General features: G+C 46.3%; 4 protein-coding genes across 5 annotated transcripts; 2 read left to right on the top strand and 2 right to left on the bottom strand.

Moving 5' to 3' along the window:
- LOC100846784 (probable transcription factor MYB58) lies at nt 1-2,376 on the bottom strand. The gene is made up of 3 exons (XM_010241908.3): nt 2,228-2,376; nt 958-1,192; nt 1-824 (listed from the first exon to the last, which is right to left on the bottom strand). Exons 1-3 carry the CDS (start codon nt 2,374-2,376, stop codon nt 279-281), a joined length of 930 nt encoding a protein of 309 aa, XP_010240210.3. The 3' UTR covers nt 1-278.
- A 539-nt stretch (nt 2,377-2,915) lies between these two features.
- LOC100833959 lies at nt 2,916-3,603 on the bottom strand. The gene is made up of 2 exons (XM_003580229.4): nt 3,346-3,603; nt 2,916-3,234 (listed from the first exon to the last, which is right to left on the bottom strand). Exons 1-2 carry the CDS (start codon nt 3,562-3,564, stop codon nt 3,154-3,156), a joined length of 300 nt encoding a protein of 99 aa, XP_003580277.1. The 5' UTR covers nt 3,565-3,603; the 3' UTR covers nt 2,916-3,153.
- Nucleotides 3,604-3,717: 114 nt separating this feature from the next.
- LOC100846480 (probable isoaspartyl peptidase/L-asparaginase 3) lies at nt 3,718-7,339 on the top strand. 2 transcript variants are annotated; one of them, XM_003581448.4, is made up of 7 exons: nt 3,718-3,854; nt 3,947-4,133; nt 5,405-5,469; nt 5,574-6,017; nt 6,088-6,146; nt 6,384-6,488; nt 6,927-7,339. In XM_003581448.4, the coding sequence occupies exons 1-7, from the start codon at nt 3,792-3,794 to the stop codon at nt 7,165-7,167; spliced, it is 1,164 nt and encodes a 387-aa protein (XP_003581496.1). In that variant the 5' UTR covers nt 3,718-3,791; the 3' UTR covers nt 7,168-7,339. The 2 variants fall into 2 exon arrangements, with proteins under 2 accessions (XP_003581496.1, XP_010240209.1); XM_010241907.3 differs by lacking the exon at nt 3,718-3,854 and having other exon boundaries at nt 4,056-4,133; nt 5,563-6,017.
- A 10,538-nt stretch (nt 7,340-17,877) lies between these two features.
- Nucleotides 17,878-19,693, top strand: LOC100846176 (homeobox-leucine zipper protein HOX17). The gene is made up of 4 exons (XM_003581447.4): nt 17,878-18,098; nt 18,240-18,439; nt 18,580-18,659; nt 18,795-19,693. Exons 1-4 carry the CDS (start codon nt 18,002-18,004, stop codon nt 19,093-19,095), a joined length of 678 nt encoding a protein of 225 aa, XP_003581495.1. The 5' UTR covers nt 17,878-18,001; the 3' UTR covers nt 19,096-19,693.
- Nucleotides 19,694-20,492: the final 799 nt, after the last annotated feature.

The following is a 20,492-nucleotide window of genomic DNA, read 5'->3' as shown; positions in this document are numbered from 1 at the left end:
TAGATCATGATCTGCATCACATTTTCGCAGACTTGTAGATTTATAAACACATTTGTACACTAATACACCATATTGATTGCATCCACTTGGCAACTCTTTTAGCACAAGATCTAAAATCTTAAGCACTGCAGGGTTCAGTAAGTTTGCTGCGACTTAGGCTAAGCTACAATTTTCAGCAACAGCTAAATACTAGTCAGCTATACCAGAACAGAAAGGCAAATTAGAACCAGAAGAATCACGGCAGTCGTGCATCCAACAGTCAACCTCACAGTTCAGATCTAGTTCGTCGCCGACGGCGACAATGGCGGTGGCGGCTGATCAAGAGAGTCGAACATGTCCGGCGGGAGGTCGTCGAAGAAGTCATCCCGAGTCTCAATCTTGACAGCATCGCGCCCACACTCCATCCCGAAGAACGGCAGCATCATCGGAGTCGGAGCCGGCTGCACAATTGGGAGCAGCTCCTGGTACGCGAGATCATCCATAGCGCTTGCTCCGACGAACCCAGGGCCGATGTTGCATCTCTCCGACAAGCCTGGGAAGTCGAGCAGATGGTACGGGGGCTGATCAAACGGCAGCTCTGGCGCAAACAGGGCTGCATTCGATGAGCTCGCCTCGCCGTCAGAAAGAGGTAGCTGTGGTACCGCCTGAAGCGGCAATGGACCCTCGAAGCTGAAGAATGCAGAGCTTTCCTGGTCATGTGGGATCCCTGCGGCGACTTGGTATTCCATGAGCGGTGCAGACGCCCAGCAATGGCCACTGGAAGAGGTGCCCAGGAATGAGACATGATCATGGCAAGAGCCCTGATGACACTGCAGATTTTCCGTCTAAGAAATTCAGAGTTTCAGTCTTTCAGACATAAAAAACGACCCCACAAAGAACGACTGTATACTGAAGCTCAGTGAATGTATTACTGTATATGATGGACATTTGGGTGGAGAGTGGATCGCAAGTGCTTACCACGGAGGGATCCAAAGAGGACGCGGGCGCTTTGGCGTTGCTGCTCCTGCTGGATCGACCGCGGAGGGGCGCGCGCAGGAGCCTGGCGAGCCGCTTCTGTCTAGTGCTCCAGAAGTTCTTGACGTCGTTGTCCGTCCTGCCCGGCAGGTAGGTGGCGATCCTCGCCCACTTATTCCCGAACTGCGCCTGCAGCTCGATCACCACTCGCTCTTCCTCCGCAGAAAACTTGCATCCACTTCAGCAACAGGAAAAATGTTCGGTCACATTGCCACTGTGACTTTTGAGCCAAGATAACATAAATTGCAGAGGATTTTTTTTTGAGGCCAATTGCAGAGGATATCAATCCAGTAACTCGCACAATCATTTTCTCATCTAGCCTTTTAAGGTATTACAAATTTTTAGCAAGTACTACTACTAGCATTTTTACACAATCACTGGTCAAAGAGGAATACGAAATGGATGAAACCCATGATCGAATATCCAGAGTAAAATATATTATTTGAGTGAATAAACTTCTATGGATTCTTCGCAGTAGATACAAACACAAAAGAGTTCAACCCCCACGTACGGAGTAAAATACCTATTCAGTACGTAGAATAAAAGAACAGACAAGTTTGTGTGGCTAAGTAGGAAGAGGCGAGCACTTAATCACGAAATACAATTTCTTACTATTTTGTCACTGTGTTTTCCTGTGGCCAGAGAGTGCAACTTTTGTTTGAACTTGAATCCAGTGTAGCTAACACAATCGGTGTCATCTAACCTTTTCACAGTTGTTAATAAGTGGCATTTTCTATAACCACTCGTGTTAAAAGGGGAAATATGAAATGGATGAAAGCCCAAATCGAATGTGGAGAGTAAAATACTCCCTCCAGCCGGAATTACTTGTCGAAATATTACATGTATCTAAACGACTTTTACACATAGATACATCCGTATTTGGGCAATTTTGAGACAAGTAATACCAGTCGGAGGGAGTAGCTTAATTCGGGAGAAGAACAAACAAGTTTATTTGGCTTAGTTGGAACAGGCGAGCACTTGAATAATTTCTTACTACTTGCTCTGTCTATTCCTCTAGTCAAACAAGTACCACGCTGAACTCCTCCTGGTCACTGTTAATCAGCGATGATACCTAGTGTAGCTTCGATTATACTACTGCCAAATGCAGCATCCGAGCGAAAGGGAGTGGACGATTGAACTGCGGCGGAAGACCGGAAGAAAACACGAAGACTACAGATGAAGATAGATGGATAGAGAGAGGATTTGCGCTTACGACTTGAGGTTCGGCCGGAGCTTGTTGACCCAGCGGAGGCGGCAGGACTTGCCGGTGCGCGGCAGGATGCCTTTGGATCGAATGGAGCTCCAGTCGCACGGCCCGTGCGTGCGCACGTGCTCCAGCAGCGCCTCGTCCTCCTCCGCCATCCACGGCCCCTTCCGCACCGCCTCGCCGCCGCCCGCCGCGTCCCTCCTCCCGCTCCTCCGGCGACCGCCGCCGCCGCCGGGTGCTCGCGCCATCGCCTCGGCTAAGCCTCGATCGAGAGACGCCAAACTCCAAAGGCAGACGCAATGCATGCAATTGCGAGTTTGCGAGAGTAGTGTCTGCGGAAGAGACGCGGCCTCTTTCTTTAACTGCCGGGTTTTTGGTTTGGACACGGGGAACCGGAGTGGGGCGCGTGGCGCCATGGGGAGCCGTTGGGTCGGGATCGGACGAACCGGGCTGTGTTCGACAAGGGGGACGTAGCGGGCGCACGAACTCGCTGCCAACCGCCCCTCGCAACCCCCCACGAACGCCGATTTCTACGGGCCGGGCCTGCATGTTCTGTAGTACAGTACTTCCGTGTCTTCGCGCACAAGGATTTTTTTTTCTTTCTTTTTTTTCGAAATGTGCAGAAGGATCTTTCGTTGCGAGCATAAAAGGAAATAGCCTCGCTGCCGTCAGAACATGAATTGCGCCGATGACTTCGCAATTTGCATGAATTTAAACAAAAAATTCAAACAAGCTGTTTGCTGAGTTCCCAATTGGGGGATAAGTGGAGTGGTTCCCAGGGTGGTTCCACGAAAGACAGGATCGAATTTGATTAAACAAGCTTTCGCTACAAAGTTACAGAGTACAGATGTGCCTTATTACCTTGCACTGCATCTCGCAAATGTGATCGTGGGAAGCAATCTACTCTAGTTTCCTAGACCAGATCAATGGAACTACTCGCTTCCCTCCACACGGCGAGGAGGAACTCTGCTCCACCTCCGGATTCTCGCGCCCAAGTCCTTCATCTCCTCCACCTGCAGAGACAGAGAACAACGACACGCACCACATCGGTGAAAAATCAGCCAGATTGCAGAGGATTCGTCGCACCTCGCACGGGCGCAAGTGTTTTTGCATCCAGGGCTTACCGATCCCACGCCAGCCGCGGACACTCCCGCGGTGACGGCGGTTGCGCCGGCGCCGACGAAGAGGGTGGCGATGGCGAACGCCTTGAACGGCATCGCCATGTCCCCGCCGCTCTTGCCTCGCCGGAACCAGACCAGCCCGGTGGTCAGCTGTGCCGCAGTCGCTCCCGCCCACCAAGGCCACGCCTGGGTCTTCTTCCCGGCGCCGCCCCGCTCATCCATGGCCGCCGCCGCCGCCACTAGGCTAGGGTATTTGGGGGACACCAGAGCTCTGTGGGAGTCGCAAACTATGCGAACGCAGATAGCTCACCGACAGATGGGGTCCACTTTGGCAGTGACATTTCGCCCACTGACATGTGGGACGGCTCTCCAGTTCAGCACTACACAACCTATGTAGGCTCGCCCTGATCACCGGTACCGTTCCACAATCGACCTCGACCCCAGCTTCCATGGGTCGGGGCAGCGCGCTGCTTCTCCTAGGGTTCCTGCTGCTACGGTTGAATTGGGGCTTGGTGAGTGTCGATTCGATTCGGTTCAATTCTTCACAGCTCTGATTTGTCTGCGTTATCGTTGATGGATCGCGGCGGTTGGGGATTTTAATCAGGCTGTGGGTGGCGGAGGGGCGGAGGAAGAGGGCGGCGTGTTTCCTGTGGTGGTGAGCACCTGGCCGTTCCTGGACGCGGTTAGGGCGGCGTGGGAGGTGGTCGCGGCCGGTGGCGCAGGGGGATCGGCTGTGGATGCTGTCGTCGCTGGTTGCTCCGCCTGCGAGGTGCTCCGCTGTGATGGCACAGGTCAGTAGTTACTTGCTGATGGCGTTCTCTATATAAATCATTCACGCGAGAGGGCTTGCCTGTGATGTGCTCGTTGGTGGATGCCGATCAGCTGTGGCTATTGGCATGGCCATGATTTTAGGCTTTTAGCGAGTCACTGAGCTCAAGTGGGAACACTGGTGAACTATTGATGAACTGATGATTGAACTATACTGCTATGCTAGTGAAATTAGCTCGAAAACGCTGCTTAAATTGATCCCGTAACGAAATTACAAAATCATTTCATCCTCAAGAGTTTGGTTGACAAGACATTTTGGTTGGAATTCATTAGTGGGTTACAAAATATTTTAGTTGGAATCCAGGTTTCAGTTAGAGAAATCAATGTTTACTGACGTAGATCTCTGATGAACAAGTAGCAGGTACCAGACAGGAATACCACATCGATATGACATCACGAACTATATAGAAAAAAACTCTGTAACTAACAGAATAGTCTCCTGATATATTTGGTGCAGAATATCTCTGATAAGTTGATGATCTTATTTTAGTTCCCCAAGCTGACTGTTGCAAAATGTGCACGCAAACAGAACATTGTTCACTCTTTTGATAATTGATAGACACAGGTCACACAATAGCTGCTGAGCTAAAGAAGGATCTTGTTCAGTTCTTAAGGCCCTTTCTATGTGTGAAACGTAAGCCTTCCCACTGCATTCTGCAAGCCTCCTTTCTGAGCTCAAATAGCAGAAGCTTGATACCTTAAAAATTGTCCATACTATCTATATTCAAAAGTGCTATTTTGCACCATTTGTAAAACGAGTCTACTCTTCATTGATGCAGCACTCTGAAGAGCAGTACTTCTTGGAGATTAATTTAACTTTGAGAAAGTATCTAAAGCCAAGTAATGATGGATAACAGAAGTTTTGATAATCAAAAAGATTGAAAACATGGTCATGTTAGCTCCACTGCATTTTGATAATCAAATGATTGATAACATTGACTCATGTTTTTTCCCTGGGTAACATCATGAAGGCAACATGAGCGCAGTTGCCATTATGTTGCAGATAAATATTAGGAACAAAATGCTACTGTGTTCAGAAAGTACTCCAGTTGTGCCTACTGTCTAGATCCATTAATATATTATACGTAGTAAAGATCTAGCAGAACCCTATGATTATTTTTTTAGAACCGCAAGATTGTGTGCATGCAACCCTTTTTAATTTTGCAACTTGCCTATTTTTTGTTGGTATCCTGAATAAATGATAGTACTGATCGTAGCTGTTCGCTTTACGCAGTTGGTCCAGGTGGAAGTCCTGATGAGAATGGCGAAACTACATTAGATGCTCTTATCATGAATGGGGTAAAAGCTGCTTTATATACTCAAACTACACCGCATGCCGCTGTTTATGCTCCAGCATTCACGTGATGTAATAGTGCACTCGTTTTGATTAAGGAAACTGGCAGACAACAATGGAAATTGGAGCTGTGGCTGCCATGAGATATGTGAAGGATGGAATAAAGGCAGCAAAGTTGGTCATGGAGTACACTGATCATACTCTTCTTGTTGGAGAGAAGGCAACAGCCTTCGCAATTTCAATGGGTCTTGCAGGACCAACTAACCTGAGCTCACCAGAGTCCATTGAGAAATGGACAAATTGGAGGCTGAACCATTGCCAGCCTAACTTTTGGAAAAATGTTGTTCCTGCTGGCATCTGTGGTCCATATCATCCTGTGAATATACCACCATTTGGGTTCAAGGACCCTGTTAAAGGTACTGTAGAGGAGACTCAAGGTGCAACCTGCCAGGGATGGCTCCAAAGTGATAATGTACTGGAACCGACAAACTCCCATTTCAAGTCTGTTAATCGCCACAACCATGACACAATTTCTATGGCTGTGATTGACAAGGTACCTAGCACATTTAGAAGTAAACTACTCTTTCTATTACTGTGAAACTAAGTAGTCTGTTTTTGTTAAGATGGGTCATATAGCAGTCGGCACTTCTACCAACGGTGCTACATTCAAAATTCCCGGAAGGTAAGCATTCTGCCTGCTGTTGGGGGATTTCACATTACAATTTACCACGACACCTGTTTTAGGCTAAACCACTAGTATTTATTGGCATAATATGCTCAGTAAACAAAATTGCTGTCATTTGATCTTCTAATTCGAGTTCAGAATGTTCTGTTTATTTTTTCCCTTTTCGCTGTTGTGGAACAGCTATTTACCTCTTGATAGGTAATACTGAGTTACTGACTGATGATTTCATTTCAGGGTTGGTGATGGACCGATACCAGGATCTTCTGCATATGGTGATGATGAAGTTGGGGCATGTGGAGCTACTGGTGATGGTGATATCATGATGCGCTTTCTTCCATGGTACTCCCTCTGTTTCACAATTCTTGTCGAAATATTACATGTATCTAGACACTTTTTAGGAATAGATATATCCATTTTTTTCACAAATTTGAGACAAGAATTATGGAACGGAGGGAGTAATTAGGAAATGAGTTTGTTCAGAATTTGTTTTGCTTTTTCCATAGAACAATAAATATTTGTGTTCTGATCCCTGGTTTCTCATTTTGAACCTCAATGACCACTAATGGAGTAGCAATCTGCAATTTTTTCTTCAAAAAGTTGACGTGATAGTCTGTAATCTTCTGATACTCATGTACCTTTCCCCTGTCTGGTGTTAAATTGGAAGTTGCTATCCTAGGACATGATAATATTCAACTGCCCATATTTTCAATCCAGATTTCAGATTGGCCCTTGCAATACGTATTTAAGCTGGTTTCATGAACTGCAATATTGTTGCAGTTATCAAGTAGTAGAGAGTATGCGACAAGGAATGGAACCTCGAGATGCTGCCATGGATGCTATATCAAGAATTGCTCGTAAGTATCCAGATTTTATTGGTGCTGTATTTGCAATGAACAAGAAAGGAGTGCATGCTGGGGCGTGCCATGGATGGACATTTCAGTATTCTGTCAGGAATTTTAGTATGCAGGATGTGGAGGTCATCACAGTAACACCTTACATGGCTAGACCACAGAAATAAAAAGGTGCTTTATGAATAATCTCGGTGTTAAACTATCTTCATTCATTCTTGGGCGTGGTAATGCAACAATATCATGTGGGACTGCAATTTCTATTGAAACTGCTATTTATATATGAAGACAGCAGATTCATTGAATGTGCTATAATCAATTTTAAACTGCCAGTTTTTTGAAGTCTTCTCTATAAAAAAGTTTGATTTGCACGCAGTCAACTTTTCTCTTGGAACTGCCAGTTTAATGTACTAGCTTGGTGTACTTTTAAGTCATCTTAAGAGTTTGAAAGTCTTCTTTAGAGAACTTGCTCCTTTGTTATTGTTTGTGCACTGCATTTTGCACATTCGATTCTTCATCAGTTGAGATTTGTTTGAGTATAAAGTTGACGTCCACTTGTTGAAGTATGAATATATGTTGTTTATTAATCAATCATTGTATTCTCTTACATATCTAATGGGATAATGCATGCTTGGCGCTAGTGTTGGGAGAGCGAGAAAGCCAATTGGGTATCTTGGTGATGGTCGTATTAGGACGCAAAAAATATTCGTTTGGCAAATTTTGGTTGTCAACGACGGCATGCCCTTGGTTTCCGCTTGAAGACACGTTATAGTCATGCTTGCACGAAATGAATATGTACGACACACCGGACAGAAAAGTACTGCACACAATATTTAAACTCATAAATTTCTCTCAAAATACAATAGTTAAACTCATAAATAAAAGAGCACAGGTTTTGTTTTTGACATAAAACTAACCTGGTTATTTGCGCAAGAAACCTATTTATATCTTTATTTTTTGGAACATATTGTTAGGATATTTGCGAGAACACCGGTTTATTTGTTTGACTGGGGCCACTACCTGCAATCAAAATGTGGTCCTCCAAGTAGATTGATTGATCGCTTGACATGTGTTTGAACATGATATTACAGCGGAAACATAATTAATAAAATCCACTGCACCTACTAGTTCAAAAGTACTCTCTCCGTTTCATAATTCTTGTCTCAAATTTGATCAAAAATGGATGTATCTATTTCTAAAAAGTGTTTAGATACATGTAATATTTTGACAAGAATTATGACTAACATAATGTTATTTAGATATAATTTTAATTTGGTATGTGAAATTAATTTGTGTAACCTAAGTTAATCGGACAGTCGATATCTGTACCTAAAAGGGTTGGTTACTTTAGATGTATTAGACCCGTTTAAATTACTACCAGATGTATTTGTAAATGATAGTAGATCCTTGCACCAATTAGACCTTTTGTTGGAAGCAAAATAATTGATTTTGGTATTAATTTTATGTTTTGTACTCAAGACTCAAGCAGCAATGGTATGTATAAATTATTAGATTGTACACTTCGTAGTTTAGCACGTCGCTTTTCCCTATACGTCCTAGTGTAGACATTTGGCATACGCATCTTGACACGCAAGTCTGTTTAGAAACAAATTATATCAAGTAATTTTGAGATTTACTTTTCACGTCAGTTCATGTTCAACACAAACTCAATCAACAGATCTAAGATAGCACATGACACCTGGCTCGTTACCCTGCCCCTTGAATTCTCGAAGGGCCATCGTCAACTCGCGCCCTGCAGATTATTTCAATTTTCCATTATTCTCCGAAGAGAGGGACCTAAAAAAATACTGGAATTACTTGTCGAAATATTGCATGTATCTAGATACTTTTTACACATAAATACATTCGTATTTGATCAAATTTGAGACAAGTAATACCGGTCGGAGGGAGTACTTTTTTAAAAATAAATAAAAAAATGGTAGCACTACTTGATATACTCGATAGCTTATCCGAATAGGGGGTCCCCATCGATGTGCATGATTGTACACATGGGTCAAACAGGGCAGACACATACACAAAAAGAATATCATATGCCATCCGACCAAAAGAAGGAGGTGACTGTAGTCGTTCATTTTTTTTTAAAGCGTTGCCATCAAAGGCATCATGCAAGTGGACTTTGAAAATAACTCTGATATTGTCTATTGATAATTTGTGTGATTTTTTTCAAATCACAATCATTTCTAACCTTTTGATTACTGTAACATATAATCATGTCCGTATCTAAGTCACTCCATGTAATCTACAAAGCAAAAATTGCCTTGAGAGGAGCATAATTTTAGGCTTAAGTGTGCAATTTCAAGTTATTGAGATTTTAAAAAATTATGACAATTAAGAATTAACAAAAGTGAAAGAAGTCAAGAACTCTTCGAAACAATAGTGTCCCCACGCCCTTCTTCTCCAGTTTTTAAAAAAATCTGCACGTAGCCCCATTGTCTTTTTGTGTGTGTGTGTGTGACAGGACCTACCCCGTTGTCTAAGATGGACTCACACCAATAAGTTCAACAAAAAAAATGAATACAAGGACTGACAACAATCATTAGAGGGGATAGTAAACTAAGAGGCGCCATATGCCAATTAGCATCTTAGGTCCAGATAAGTGAGTGCTTGTTTTTTCAAGAGGAAGGTTATATATGCAAGCAACCCCTCAACCACGACTCTACAAGGCAAAGCAAACACTTACCAAAGGGAGCAAGAAAGCTGCCCTGTGGAGGAGGAAAGCCACAGCAAGTCAGCAACTCAGTTGCCCAGTGGAGCAGGAGAGAGCCAAAGCCACATCAGCTGAGAAATCTGATATAGAGGGATCAACCAAAGCAACAAAGCGTCAAGGCAGCCATGTTGATACTGGAGCTCGGGGCCTGCATCATCCCGATGACGCTCGTCTTCGTTCCGGTCCGGCGACTGGTCCTCCTGGTCGCCAAGCTGCAGGAGCTGGAGCAATGCATCATGCGGCCGAGGGCGCCGCTGTCCCCGGGGATGTCTTCTTCACACTCGCACATGTCCCCGGAGATGTGGAGCCGCATGTCGAGCCTACACACGATTGGGGCTGGCGTCATGGTGTGAAGATTCAGGCCTGGGCCGGGCGCGCGCCCTCTGGCCTGCTGCTGGATCGAGGCGATTCCTGCGCTGGAGGTGCGCGAAGGGGGCAGCAGACAACTTCTGCTTCGTAAGGTTGGGGCTTTCTTGAGGAGGATTACTGATTCCCGTATTTCTGCAAGGATCAGCGAAACCCAGCTACAGATAGTTGTACCTAGGTGCTAGACCGTCTGTGGCTCTGTCTGTTAATACCTCTGCCCATTCTCATATTTGCCTTTGTCGATTGTCGTTGTTTCTTCAGACATCTTGTTTTAAAAACAAGCAAATATGCAAAGTGATTTAATCAGGCTTTTAACAGTCTTTCTCGCATGTGCTTCGAAGCGCAATAGCTTCTTTTCCCCCTGCAGCGACAAAGTTCACATATCCGGGAAAAAAATCAATATTCTGTGCCAAACAATATGTGGTGAACTAAATTTTTGTCGCTGTTTTAGTGCAAATTTAAACTAAAACAACAACAAAAATTTAGGAACGGAGGAAACACACATGTAGATGACTAGATGATCGAGTTATCGTCAACTCGAACCGTGGACGTCCATAGAACTTGAGTTGTGTGTTGGCTGTTTCGCAAGGGGTTTCGGAAAGGCTCAAATTTGATATCTGGCTTAGAAATTAAGTCCGACTTAATACTATTAGTATTTGTGCTTGGTACAGCTATGGCTTCTTGTGACCATAAACCAGTCCAGGCGGCACAGCATGGCAGTAGCAATCCACCTCAGACTCACGGGGAAGCCATCGATTCCTCAAGGTTAGTTTTCTTTCTTTTTTTGAGAAATCCTCAAGATTAGTGTGGCTACACGGTTTCCGTCAAAAAAAGAAGTGTGGCTACATGGGCCGTGGCATCAGGTCTCCGTTTCTTTTCCCAATGGGCTTTCACCTCCAGGAAGGACAGAGATTTCTGGATGCGTGCGTGTTGGGCTTTTTAAAGCTCTATATGTACAAGCCTGGCCAAGACAAGGGTGATTCTCAACAAAAAAAAAAAAAAAGACAAGAGTCCGCCATGAAGTCCGATCTACTCACCACGGTCTATCGAGAGAAGTGTCCATCTGGCATCGGATTCCCCGGCCTCATACTACCACCAGGTCCACCACCACCGCAGAAGTCCGCAACACGCTCATGGGCTCACGTAATGCTAGCCAGCTCGCCAGGCGTTTCTTCCATCCCCCATGGGCCAGCTTGTGTAACGTAGCCCAAACTTCCGTTGAATTCAACACGAACATGATGGCTCCGTCGGCACTCGGCAGGCAGGCTAGAGCAGCATCATGGCAATGAAACCTCTGCGCCTTTGAAACGATCGACTCAGGAGGTGACTGAACCCCAGTCCAGTCCAGTGCACTAGTGTAGGTGCAGGGCAGTCCGTGAGAACTGAGAACCCGGCTGTAGTACAGTATGCAACACGGGGGTGGTCAACGGATTTCCTCGCCATTGGCTCGGCAATGATTCGAGCCACGCGATGATGAGGAAGCACACATGATGGCAGGCGCGGGCGGGCAGCAGCGCCAGTGGCTGGCTGATCGATATAGGCACACATGTCAGGTCAGGCCGATATGGCGAAGGCCAACCAACCTCTTTGCATGCATATCCTCCCGTTCAAGATCATTGTCGTTGATTATCTCACTTATGGCAAACACAAGTGCTGGCGACTTCGTCCTGTCCCTTGCAAAGCAAGCTACCCTGCTCACTTTTCGATGTAATGGGTCTTGGCGAAAGCTGAAGGCTTCTTCAGGCTTGGAAGTGATCATATATAGACCACACCTCTTTGCTGTCTACTTCTTCAGTTCAGACTTGAGGGCATTCTTTGAGTACAGAATTTATTGCGCTAGCCACTAAGGGAAGTGTCTAGTCCGTTGTCTCAGGCAGTCGAGCTCATGTACACATATAAGTAACCCATCCGGTTTTAATTATCTGGATTCGAATGAACGGCTAGTAGTAGATCATGCATGATTCTGACAGTTAAAGGGGAATATGATCCCCGCAGACTTTTTAACACGGTTTGGTGCTAGCCAGTAAGGACTCTCGGCCGGTAGAACACTCTCCTGGTTTCGTCACCTGGCCTCTGTACATACTTGCAGTTGCAGAGCAGCAGTACATCATCCGCGAAATCCTTGTACTGATCGTGCTATCCTTCTTCTTCGCTTCTACGGCACTGAATATAATGTGCGACCGGCCGGCAGTCCGCAGTTACTACTATCCGCAGACACGGCGCATTTACCTTTGTCTCGTCACGCGGTGAAAGTGAATGCCTCTGGTGTGGTAACTTTTTTCAATTTTTCAGGCCTGCAACATTCCCTGCCCAGGTTTGGTCGGCCGGGTGCGTCGTAACTGTAGTCAACCTGCCCCATCAGACTCACTCAGATCGACGATGCCATTCCCTTGTTTTTCAACGGGAGAACTGCTCTGAAAAGAAAAGAAAATATACGTCCCACTCAGGAATAAACTTTGCTTCTCCTTTTCTGCCCTGTGAAACCACGTCTTTTTCTGAACTTCCTCCAAAGCTACAACAAACCAATCGAGAGAAGATGTGACCGAAAGATGTGATAAATGGACAAAGTCCAACCTTTTAGATCCGCGCGCATATTTATCCACAATCACGAACCTCCGTCCACTCTTAGTTCGGAACAAGTTAAAGCCTTGGGGAGTGCTAAATAAGACACGTGCCATGATGAGCCATCGACAAGCTTGAAGCTCCTATATATGTATGCAGGGCCTTGCAGGCACATGACGCAGTGGCTGGAATAATCGCTAGCTGGGTTACATTACATGGATATGGTGATATCTCTCTCCAGGCCGCGCGAAGGCAGGGTCGACTGGCGACAATGATTGGCGGCGGTGGATGTCGAAGACGACAGGAGTCCAAGAGGACGGCACGCGCGCCTGAGAGCGAGAGGCGGGGCGCCAGTGGTGGGCGCGGGCCTGGGGGTTTCTTCGGCTTTTCCGCTTTGGCACGCACAAGCCACAAGGTCCTACGGAGCCCAGAGGAACAACGTAGGACGGGCATGGGGGTGTTTAGATAGAGAGGAGGACCCCTCTTCGCCCACGTGCCGGCCCGCGCCGCATGTCGGTCCGGGCCAGGCCACCGGCCACGTGATGGGATCCCGGCGTTCGTTGGTTATTCTCGCCGAGCGTCGGCGTCTGGCTCTCCTACGAGGTTCGCTTGGTTCCCCCACCACCGGGCGCGTACTAACGCGCGTCGTCGTCGCGGGTCTCGCTGGCTCCCGCGCGCGCCATGCCATGCCGATGCCATGCTGCGCGCGTCGTCGATGGAGCCTTTTCTTTGCCCTGTGCGCGCGGCCTAGCTGTGCCGGCCCGGCAGCCATGCCCGTGGCCATGATTGGGACAGTGGTCGAGGCAGGGCTGCGTGCGGGAGGATCTCGATCGCTCGTCGGGAGACGGATTGTCGGGTGGAACCGTACCTTCTCTTGCAGAAGCCTTAGTTAATTCATGTTTTTCTTTTGAATAAAAGAAAGAAAGGTCAATATTATTGGGTCTTAATTATTTTTTCCTGTTTTGCTAATCCTCGTCCCAACTTACAGTATGGTACGTTACATGTTTCTTTACTCATATAAAAGACTCAATTGGTGACGACGATCCGTCACCATTGGACCGCGTCACTTGATTTTTTTTTTCATTACTTTTAATTTGGCACAGACTAGCTCCACCGCCAGGGACACGACCAAAAGTCTGCTTGTGCCTCCAGGACAGGGCCAGGGCCGGCCGCCGCCGCCTCCAAGGGTGTGCCGCGACCCGTGGTCAGACCGCCTTGCCAACGGCCACCGAGCGAACCAAGGAACAGGGCCTCGCCGCCGCCTTGCCCGACGGTGCGCTCCGGTGGCGGCAATCTAGGTTATAGAGGGAGTTTCGGGAGAGAGAGGAGGACCATGTAAAAATATAGATATAACAATATTTAACAAGTCTGACCGCACAAATACGTGCGGGTCACTTTGCCAGTTCAAATGTAAGAAGGAGGACACCGAATACCGGTTTCAACGCACAAGTTTGTGACACGATATACTGCAATCTCAAGGGGGCACCCAAGGTATATGCTTGCCACATGAAGTCACTACGATATACTATCCGAGAAAAAGGGGCACCAATGAACCGATAGATGAACATCTTGCCGATTCCCTACCTCTAATTCCGCCGACGAGCACCGATGTATACCCATCGAGGAAACCTCCGTCAGCATACACAAACCACGGAAAGCTAAACCAACAAAACACACACACGCAGCGGCATGCCCCTGGAATTGGAATTCACGAACCACGTATACTAGTCTAGTACAAGCCGCTTCAAAAATCAAAACCCATGTGTACACTAAGAGTAGCCTAGCTAGGCAGCTTAGCCCTGCCTTGTCGAAAGGTCGGATGGGCGGGCGGCAGGCAATGATGGGATGATGATGGGTGGGAGATGAGCCGAGCGGAGGAGAACAAGTGCGTGCCGGCACAAAGCGGGACACGATGATTTGGGCCTGGGGGGAAAGGCCATGCGCTCGCATGAATGGATACTTGAACTGGCCTTTTTTTCTTCCCCTACCAATGCGGGGTTGCGAGCACGCCCTCTGCAATCATGCCGTCCATCCTCCTCGATCGAGCATTATGGTTGGTACCAACTCGAAAAGCCAATCATTTCTCCATGCACTGCTCCTACGTGCCGCGATCATTGCCCGTTTAGACCCAAAGCTCGCATGCATGCCAAACCTCGATCTAGTACTCTGTCGTCTGCTTAGTTTTTTGTTTTGTTTTGTTTTTGTTTCTTGAAAACTGGCTAACGATCAACTCTAAGACAGAAGAAGTTCTTTTTACTGTCCAACGAAGGGCCGGTGAAACAGTCGATTCGGGCTAGTGAAAATGGTGGTCAGCTTGGCTTAATTTCTTCTTCTTTTTGTCAAGTGCAGGACGATTTCCATTTTCTTTCGTTTGCCATTGAGGTCTGCGCACACATCATGTAGCATTTCCATATGGAGCGCATTTGCACACATACCACTATCCTTTTCGGCTTATTGGCATAGCGCTGAATAGATCTTGATCCTTTCGAAAGAAGGACTACTTGATAATTGTCCAGCCTAGTACTCCGGCACTTGACCTTTTTCCCACTTTTGATCTTAAGGCCTCTTCGATTCGCAAGGTTACTAAAAACACATGAATAAGAAAAACGCACGATTGGAATGTCACGCACTCTTAAATCCTAAAGGATTTTAATACTAAATGAATTTGCATTATTGACTAGTTGACACGCTACCGTAAGAACAAATAATTTTAAAATGATGAAAATGCAGCAGCGCTGCTTTTCATTAATTAAGACGAAGCGAAAAAAGTTATTTACAGAGCCAAGAAGAAGAACAAGGAGCGAATAAACACAAGCGGACAAACTGAAGGAGGCGAATTTCGGGAGGACGAACCCTATGAAACCAACAAATCTCAATCATCTAGAAGGAAACGACTGCCTTGCATCTTGCATGCTTCCAGGACATGAGCTCATTGAAGGCAAGATCACAAAACTTGGCCACGGAGAGGTGCTTGGAGTGAAAGACCCTCTGATTGCGCTCTGACCAGAGGTGCCACCACCCCAGCATGACAACGGCCGCAAGCCTCTCTTTAAGCACGACGAAGGAGCATCGCCGAGCCTCATCGAACCACCACTCAGAGAGAGACTTATCAGAGAGGTGAGACATGGAAAGAACCTGAACATTGACCTAGCACAGGAGACAAACCCAGAAACGAGAAGTGAAGGAACATGTGGCAAACAGATGGGTGGCAGTTCCGACAAAGTCCAGCATAGCTGGTAGATAGGATTAGCAGGAATACCCTTTAAAGTCAGCCAATCCGCAGTGAGGCATCTTTGAAGAGCGACAGTGCAAGAGAAGAACTTCACTTTGGCGGGAATTTGAATTTTCCAAATAAGCGCAGCCTTCATAGAATAGGCTCTTCCAATGAATTGAAGATGGTAAGAAGAAGCAGCCGTGTACCTGCCCGATGTCTCTAGCTTCCATGAGATTGAGTCCAGCACGTCGGAGAGGGAGACACTTTAAATAATATTCCACAAATTGATGAATTGGAGCAGCACCTCATGAGTAGGCTGACACTTGATGTTGCGGATCCAGCAATGCTCATTGAGCGCCGCCTTGACACATTTGCCGCGAGCCCGAGAGTGATTGTAAAGGGCAAGAAAGCGCTCTACAAGCAGTTGGCCAAGGATCCAAGGATCAGAGGTTTTGTAGCAAGAGGTTTGAGTTTTTTCGAAAAGGAGGAACACACAACAGTTTAGTCGGATTATTTTTTGTGATGATTAACCCCAATAGAGATACCATGCAAAGATCTTGATTTTAGAGGTATAAGCATTTTTTTGAAAATGGAAGTTAGTAATTGACCAATGTCACGTACATGCATGGATGTCATCGAAATTTGCCCAGAGTTGTGCAAGGTCAAGCAAAAGTTAAAGCGTCCGACTAGTGATTGAGAGTGACCAAGGTTAGCATGAGGATAAATTCATGCTAGGCTACCAAACAAGAGGTTTGAGTGGATGGAAAATTTTCTTCCAAAGTGGAGTGCAAAAGGAATCCTTACAAAAAAATTGCTCAGGATTCAATCATGCATGCAAATCAACCGGCCAATATAGGATAAATTCCTAAGAACTCAAATCCTTCAAGAATCCTAATCCAAAATGGGCCCTTAGTCTTTTCAAATGAGTTCATTTCTCGTTTCTAGGAGGAACACATAACCGCCCTCCTCCTTAGCCGCAGTCAAGTCACCACTGTTTTTTGGAAAGACTCCATGATACTATTGTATCCCACTTTCTTCTCAACGAAGTCGCACCCCCTCAAGATAGAGTGGAGGAAGGGGAGGGGGAAGTGTAGATCTCATTTATATAGATATTGCTCAACATGTAGTAAATTGATAGTCTATTTTGGATACTTCTTTTCTTCTTATTTTCTAGCATGCTGAACATAAATAAATATATATCACTTAAGCTCCACAGTTGTTGGTTCGCACTAACAATATATGCCCATTTCAAAATTGAAAACATGTATACATGTGAGTTTTTTTATCAACGGTGCACCGAGGTGCACAAAGGAAACTATATATGAGAGAAAATTCCTTTTTTTCTCTTCTATGGTGTATGTAGGACACTGATCTAGCTAGTGAGGTAGTTGAAAGAAATTATGTGCAATTACTCTCTATGTTTTAGAATATTATAGACGATGTTTTTTTTTTACTTTGCATTGTCTTGATCGATCCACTATGCAACTTTGACGGTTACCTTCTGTATATGTAAATGATTAAAGATAATATTGTGAAGCTATTTTTATGATGAACTATAGAGTAAAATTTCTATATTACCAATTCGAGTTATTCTTATTAATTAGTCAAATATAGAAAAGTTTGAGTACGTGCACACTTCCTAGAAAATCATATATTTAATTTTCAAACTATTTTGCACCATGTATACACATATGCTGTTGCCCACAGACCATAAGTCAAAAGGTGTTTGTTTGCTAGATTTATACTCCACTTCATTTGGTGGAATATATTATAAAACATATGTGAAAGCCAAAATGCCCAGCCTTTTTTTCTAAAAGAAATCCTAGTTTGAGTGGAGAATAGCTGAAGTTAGCTAACCTAGCAATTTTAAGCCTTTAAGGTGAAGGAGGTGGGGAAGTTATGATTGCACCAATTAAGGAGCTCGCCCCACAAGTTAATCATTGCTGTCCCAGAAACTAAGTGAGAGATCCAACATTCCTCTCCGTCTCTTTAAAACCCTCACTCTCCCCCACTTCTTTATCACTTCCAAGTCCCAACTCCAACTGCAAACTCCTCACGCATACACACGCTCACACAGAGGTTGGTATAGAGAGAGGGGGGGTCCGGCGAACAAGGGCGAGGAGAGGCCACGGAGATGATGGAGAGGGCCGAGGACTTGGGGCTCAGTCTCAGTCTCAGCTCATCACTTGCTCCTCGCACTCACCATGTCTCCAAGCTGTTCCATGCGCCAGGTAAATGTTACTACTGCTTGCTGATTAACCATATAGCAGTACTACGCAGTCTACGGCTCCTAGCCGGTATTAAGTTAGATTTCTAGCTAGAGTAGATAGTAATACTATGCTTATTATGCTATGTGTGCAAATCTTGATCAGAGAGGAGATTCATGGAGATGCCGTTGCTCCCCGCAAAGAGGAGTAGCGAGGCTGCTGGCGACGATTCAAGCCTACTTGGCGGCAGCGACGAGGAGGACGGTGGCTGCGGTGTAGACGGCTCCCGCAAGAAGCTCCGGTTGTCCAAAGACCAGTCCGCCGTGCTGGAGGACAGCTTCCGGGAGCACCCGACTCTAAACCCGGTAAATTAGCCAGCCCCTTCTTAGTTGCCAAGTATATATGCATGTTCTTAATTTGGTTGTTAGTAGTTAGTCCAGTATGTGATGTCCCTGATCTAGCCTGCCGATCTCTAAAGTCTAATCCCTGCGTACTATACGTGCAGAGGCAGAAGGCAGCGTTGGCGCAGCAGCTCGGGCTGCGGTCGCGGCAGGTTGAGGTGTGGTTCCAGAATAGACGCGCCAGGTACGTAGCCAGCCACATGCAATAGTATCCTGTAGTATTCAATCATGGAATTTCATTTAAGCTCGATGATCATCAGAATATATCAGATCGAGTTCTGACTTGTGAATCTGTGGGGTTTTCTGTGCTATAATCCAGGACGAAGCTGAAGCAGACGGAGGTGGACTGCGAGTTCCTGAAGCGCTGCTGCGAGACGCTGACCGAGGAGAACCGGCGGCTGCAGAAGGAGGTGCAGGAGCTCCGGGCGCTCAAGCTCGTCTCCCCGCGCCACTACATGCACATGTCCCCGCCCACCACGCTCACCATGTGCCCCTCCTGCGAGCGCGTCTCCAACAAGAACAACAACAACAATAACAACAACAGCTCCGCTGCCGCCGACCGCCGCGGCGACGTCGCAATCTGCCACCGCCCGATCGCCGTCCGGCCGCAGCAGTCATGATCAACCTCGACAACCCATAGCTTGATCTAGTTCTAGTCTACTAGACAGTAGGCATGTCAAAGCCACAACAGTTTGCGCATTTATTCATTCGCGCAAACCTGTTGCAGTGTACTAGTCGATCGTCGTTCTTAATTTTTCTTTCTGGGGAGGACGAGTATCAATAAATGTTTGTAGAACAGCAGCGGCAGCTAGCTAGCTTGCGGCTGAGGTGTTCCCGGGCGCGCGGGAGCTCAGCTGGGCGTAGGGAATATTTAGAGGAAGCTGGATATGGTGGGATACGGGTGTAGGGGAGGTGGGGTGCAAGGGGATGGCACGGCGGTTTGTTCTGTCTCGGCTGATGATGACGGCGATGATGAGAGGTCCATCAGTCAGCTTCGTCTGGTGGACAGCCGTGTCTCTCAAGCTTAATTCCAGCGATTAATCAACACGGATAGGCATGTGTGCATCCACCTGGTCTACTCACCTTAATTTAGGTGATTACTGATTAGTGTCTTCAGAAAGCATGCACATATACTATGCAGAGCTTTCTTAAGTTAGTTCTTTTTGCCGATCGATCCGTCATGTATACCTAATTAAAAGAGGTTCGGTTATCCACTCATCATTTGGATTTGGATGATAAACAATTAAACACGGACGGTTGTTCGCTTCTGTGAACGGCCACCGACTCGTTTTGTTTGTGGACTGGACAATCAAACTGCCCTGCCACACACGGACGTAGCAGCTGATTGGGGACCAAATACGCTACTGTACTACTATTCATAGACGCCTGGATGGCATGTCAGTTCAGATCCATACTGACGGAACGATACTTTTACTTATTCCAGGTGTTTGTTTCCCGTTGCTCTCAGGAGGATGAATCCTAGGCCATAAATCTTCAGAAAGAACTGCTAGGAAGATACAGAAAGCCGAAATTGCTGCTTTGCATTGGTAGGAAGATACAGAAAGCATATATGTTCTATAGCATTTGCATGACACCTCGATCGCATGATGTGATTTCGTTGGGATCATACTGACTCCACCATCTTCTAGTCAGGGACCTGTGTTCTCTTCCTTGGGGTAATTTTCGCCGCTTTATTCCCCATCTGTCCAGGTCGATCGCAAGTGCCGACAGAACCACTCGAACAGAGCAGACTTGTCCCCCCCAAAACGAATGAATATTCTGCACATGCGTAAAACAATGTAGTTTCTCCTTTTCATGATCGGCATCGTCAGCGTCCACTTGAGCTGCTGCCTTGATATAGATAGAGCCTGAGGCTTCCAGGTTCCATCCAGGTTAATTTGCACCTGCGGGATTCATGAACCGAGTCCTGCAGCCTTTGGAGCTCACGCGGCCGCCCACCGGAACTTGTGGAGCAAAAGCTGGGGCCGGCCTCTCCGTGTCGTTGCACGTATATGAA

The sequence above is a fragment of the Brachypodium distachyon genome, chromosome 5 (assembly GCF_000005505.3).
Source record: "Brachypodium distachyon strain Bd21 chromosome 5, Brachypodium_distachyon_v3.0, whole genome shotgun sequence".
Taxonomy (NCBI): domain Eukaryota; kingdom Viridiplantae; phylum Streptophyta; class Magnoliopsida; order Poales; family Poaceae; genus Brachypodium; species Brachypodium distachyon.
This window is presented reverse-complemented; position numbering and strand designations above follow the sequence as displayed.